This window comes from Gracilinanus agilis, chromosome 2 (genome assembly GCF_016433145.1).
Source record: "Gracilinanus agilis isolate LMUSP501 chromosome 2, AgileGrace, whole genome shotgun sequence".
Lineage (NCBI taxonomy): Eukaryota > Metazoa > Chordata > Mammalia > Didelphimorphia > Didelphidae > Gracilinanus > Gracilinanus agilis.
In genome coordinates, this window is record NC_058131.1 from 322,885,039 (window position 1) to 322,889,933 (window position 4,895).

Sequence of the window (4,895 nt, forward strand, 5' to 3'; positions counted from 1 at the left end):
ACCTCAGTTATTCCAGTAAAGTTCATTGAGTTAAAATAAAAAAAAAAAAAACCATTTCTTTTGGAAACCCCCACTTTCTATTTTAGTAGCAATTCCATGACAGAATGGCAAGGGCTAGGCAAATGGGGTTAAATGACTTACCTCGGGTCAGATCTGAGGCTAGATTTGAACCTAGGACCTACCAAGGACAGACCTGGCTCTAGAAACTGAGCCAGCTGGCTGCCCCAGGTTCAGAGATGTTCGAGCTGGGAGGTTCATCCTTTTTGAGCCCCTCCCCTCTCCTTTTATCGTACAGATGAGGAAACTGAAGCCCACAAAGTAGAGAGAGCCAAATTTTGTAGTGAAAAAGAGTATTGCCTTTTGTCAGTCAAAGGGAGACAAAATTTGGCTCTCTCTACTTTCTTATTATTTGTGGATTCCTGGACAAAGCACTTTAGATCTTTGGGTCCTAATGTCTTCCTTCATTTGTAAAATAAAGGCTGGGGATTAGATGCCCTGGGAAGTCTCTTCTACTTCCTGAGTAGTACAATCGCTGAATTGCCCCCGGTTCCACATGAAGTGACAGACCCAGGACTCCAACCTAATTTTTCTCATTTCTAGTTCAAGGTTTTTCTTGCCTTATTAGGCTGCCCCCAAGGCAGGTGGGGAAGCACTTTATTTCACACCATTAGACTTGGATCTGAAAGAGAATTTAGGGATCATCCATTCCAGTCTCCTCATTGAATGAAGGAAACTGACAATGAGGAAACTGAGGCACGAGGGACTAGGGAGAGGTAACAAGTATGGCACTGAGGCAAGGTTTGGAGCCAGGAAATCAAAAGCATTCCTTCTGCTAAGCTGCCTATTCACACCAGTGGGAGAAGTTCAAAGAATACTCTTATCTTGATGCTCTGGAACACCTTTTAAAAATAAAATTTTAAATGTTCATTTCTCCTTTTGAAGGGGAAATGAAACCCTCAGGAAGGCAAAGAGTAAAAAACCTGCTCCCCCCCCCCCCCACTGTGAATTTACTCTTCCCTCCTCTGCCTACAGAGCTAGAGTTCTGTGTGCTTCAGAGGGCAAATGCTGAAAACAATAGTTTAGAGATGGGGGTTCAGAGGCCAGCTTGTGTGACCCTGAGTAAGTCACTTAGCTTCTCCGAACCTTAGTTTCTTTATCTGTAAAATAGGAGTGATAACCCCCAAGCCACCTGTTTTTATAGACTTTGTCGTTGGCAGAGGTGCTTTTATAAACCTTGGTGTGCCACAGGACAGGCCTCTATAGTTATGACTTCATTTTAGCCTGCCTGGTCATTTCTGAGGCTCAGTAGGCGGGCTCCCCCTGAGGCCCCCGCTGTCAGAAGCTCTGGGGCTAACAAGGCACGTGAGCCTCCGTGGGGGTGTAGGAGGAGGGGCTTTCCGTTGGAGCCTGACTTTGGCTTCCTTTCTGTTTCAGTACCTGAATTAGCACCCTCATTTCCTTTTCTAGCAAGAAAGCCCCAAGCCCAGGCTCATGTATCTCCTCGGGGGAGGACGCCACCCTGGGCTTGTTCTGCTGGGCTGGCTGGACCACACAGGTGTGACCCATCCTTGGCTTCTCCTGCCTGCAGATGGAAAGGAAAACAAGCTTGCTTTGGGGCTATCCCTCTGACAGAGTTTCTCCACGAGTCTGGACAAACTTTGGCCTTGATGGGTAGTCTGGTGGAGGAGACAGCCTCGTTGTCCCCTCTCTGCTGCTTGGACTTAGTCCATTCTGGAGGAGGGCGGCTTGAAGAAAGACTGGGGAAGGTAAGTTTGGGAGATGTGGGCCTGGCACGGAGGCCCTTGTCTCTGGTTCTTTCCAGATCCCATGAGATATTCTTTCTCTCTTCCCTTCTTCCCCCCCCCCCCCACTTTCCTTCAAATTCATCTTTATTTAACCCTTGACCTCATGGTGGGAATTGGGAGGAGAAACGAACCCTGACTTCACTTAAGCCCTGAAATATTTTCACTGAAGCAGAGGAAGGAGCCATTCACCCAAAGGAAATTGTGGAAAGTTGGAGCTGGGAGAGCCCTTAGAACCTAGAATGCCAGAGTGGGGGGAGATGCCCCAGATCAGAGAATTTGGGAGCTAGGAGGGCCCTGAGAACACAGCAGAAAGAGACCTTAGATCTGCAAAGGCCACAGAAATCACCTAATCCAGTTCTCATTATATAAAAGGAACCTGGGGCCCACGCAGTTTTGTTGTCTCCTTCCTTCTCTTCTCTACCCATAATGTCTAGTGATTTGAGTACAGAGAAGCTTCAGAAAATAAACAGGATATAGGTTCAATGAGAACTGCAGTGTAGTCTTCTTTTCCAACCAGACTGAGCTTCTTGCCATCTGCCATTTTGGGGGGGGAAGAGTAGGATTTAGCATAGGACAAGACACAGTGGAGGTGCTCCATAAATTAGCTGTTGGTTGAAAGAGGAAGAATAAGCTGCCTAAAAAGAAGCTATGGCATCAGTGGTTATTTTGGTTGAGACAGTCAGATAGGACTATCACTAGAAAAATCACCATAATTCTAGAGACATAGCCAGGAAAGAAACCTATTGTGATTAGAAATGTCATTGGGTGCATGTGGCCCAATCTTTAGGTCACAGCTAGAGTTCAATGCCGGGAGCTAAGTTTTTACAGTTGAAGAAAATTTAGAAGGAAAATGAATTAAGATGACTAAAGTTAATTAAAGTCCTGAAAAAATTACATCGATTGAAGGAAACAAATCTGAAGTCTTCCAGAGAGAGCTCTTGCCCTGAAGATGACAATGGGTGTAGTTTGGCCTTTTTGACAGCTTAAAGCAGGCAGTGTCAAGTCTGGAGAGGCTGCTGGGCTTGAGGAAAAGGTCACTAGGATTAAAGTTGAGGCTGGGATTGGGGATAAGAATACTTCACTTTCCTTACTTCCCCCAGGCTGGTGGGAAAAGTGATAGAAATGCAACCATTCTTATTAGAAAAGTTTAAACTCTATGCTGAAGGTGGTAAAGATAGAAAAGTGAGACCCTGGGAGCCAAGGTCCATTTTTTTTTTTTTTTTTTTTTTGCTGGGTGGGATCCCTTCTAGCCTGGGACACCAGAACAAGTGGTGTGGATTTAGGTTTTTAGACCTAGAAGGTTATAAGGTGGGGTTCTTTAATGCTTCATGGACTTCATTGCTTACATACTTCATGTGATGAAGCCTAGAGAGCATTTGTTGGAATGATTTTAAATGAATAATATGCTTAAGATCACAAAGGAACCAATTCTATTAGAATACAGTTAACAAAATATTTTTAAAATCAAGTTAATGAATCCCAGGCTGAAAAACCCTTTGCTATAAGAGGCATGGTGACAGACAGGGAAGCAAGTGCTGTTGTCTCTCCTTTTTCATCTGGAAAACAAATCAGTGACTAGACCCTAGTGAAAAGGAAGTGATAGAAGACATCTGAGCAAAGAAATAGGAAGTGGCAGGAAACCCCTGCATAAACAAATTGCCTTCACCCAAATCCTGGTGACTCTGGAGCCTTCCAGATGTGCTTTCCCTGTAAAAACCTTGAAGGCTGGAATCACTCTTGTCTTTTTAAAAGGTAATCATGGATATGGAAGCTTCTTAAGGTATTGAGGACAGATTGCACAGATCTACAGAGATAGAGCAGTGCAGTGAAACAATTTTTGGATTTGGCATCAAGATGATCTGGGTTGGAATCTAGGCACTTCTACTTATCATCAGAGGGACTTGGGGGAAAGTCATTCAAGGAAAGTCTCTGGGCCTAGATGAGCTTCTAAAGTTCTTGTTTTAAATCCTATAATTAAAAAACCAAATAGGAGAGCAGGAAAGCCTGGGAGAAAAAGAGGATTCAGACTCCTGCTGATCTTATGGATGGGATAGACTCAGGAAGAAGGGAGACAGGGTTAATTCTCTGGTGGGCAATTTTTAAAAGAGGTTCAGCAGGTTTGGGAAGATAGAGAGGAAGAGGCTTCAGCTCTGCAGAATGACTTCTAGCAAGGGTCTCCTGAAGGTGAAGGAAGATGCATGAAATTTTAGCCTGGAGTCTTGGGAAAGCCTAGTCCCATAGGAGATCTTTGAAATTCCTTTCCTATGGTCTGACTTAGAGGAGGCAATGAGCATAAGAGAGGTAGGAGGTACAGCACAGAGTGACTTCTTAGCACTCCTGGGATTCTAATTGAGCCTAGGAAATAAATAAGAAAATATTTGCTGTTAGTAGAAACAGAAGGATATGTTTAATATGTATATTTAATGTCATTTATATTCTGTTGTCCCATTTCTATATGGAAGCCACTTTAGGGTCTTAAAAAGGTTATTTCAATAAGATTTAAAGTCTAACTGGTCCTCAGCTGGAAAGACCAAGCAAGCAAATAACAAGCTTTCATTAGTGTCATTCTAGGCCCTGCGGATACAAGGACAAAAGTCAAATTGTTCCTGTTCTTTGTGTGCTTGGGATCAATCTGTGGATGCAATGTTTCTGTACTCTATGTAGGTGTTTATAGAATAGAAATGAGGTCAGCGAAGGAGGAGGAGGGAAAGACTTTAACCCTAAGTAATTGCACAGACCCTCATTGATAAAATATCTGTCTTTGTGTATGGATCTTTGACTACAGTGTTTCCTGAAGGTTCTCTACTCAGGGGAGGCCCATCTGTGAGTTACCTTGATGGAGCCAGCACCCACATCAGCTGGATGGTTTATCATAGGATTCTAGATTTAAAACTGGTGGGGGGGGGGGCAGAATTCGAGTGCATCCAGTGAAATCCCCTCATTTTACAGATAAGCAATTGAAATACAGAAAGGTTAATGAAGTCACGTATTCAGGGCCACTGGAGTCCTAGGTTGGCAGAGCTGGGATTCAATCCCAGGTTCTCTGATTCCCATTCTAACTCAATTCATTGTATCATGCTGTCCTTCCCT

General features: G+C 43.8%; 1 protein-coding gene across 1 annotated transcript in view; it reads left to right on the forward strand.

The window, feature by feature from the left end:
- The first annotated feature begins 1,584 nt into the window (after positions 1 to 1,584).
- The window catches only part of GGTA1 (glycoprotein alpha-galactosyltransferase 1 (inactive)), a 72,228-nt gene continuing 68,917 nt past the window's right edge, over positions 1,585 to 4,895 (forward strand). The window contains exon 1 of the mRNA XM_044664259.1: positions 1,585 to 1,766. Coding sequence (XP_044520194.1) covers positions 1,668 to 1,766 — 99 coding nt within the window. The 5' untranslated portion in view covers positions 1,585 to 1,667. The remainder of the gene's footprint in view (positions 1,767 to 4,895) is intronic.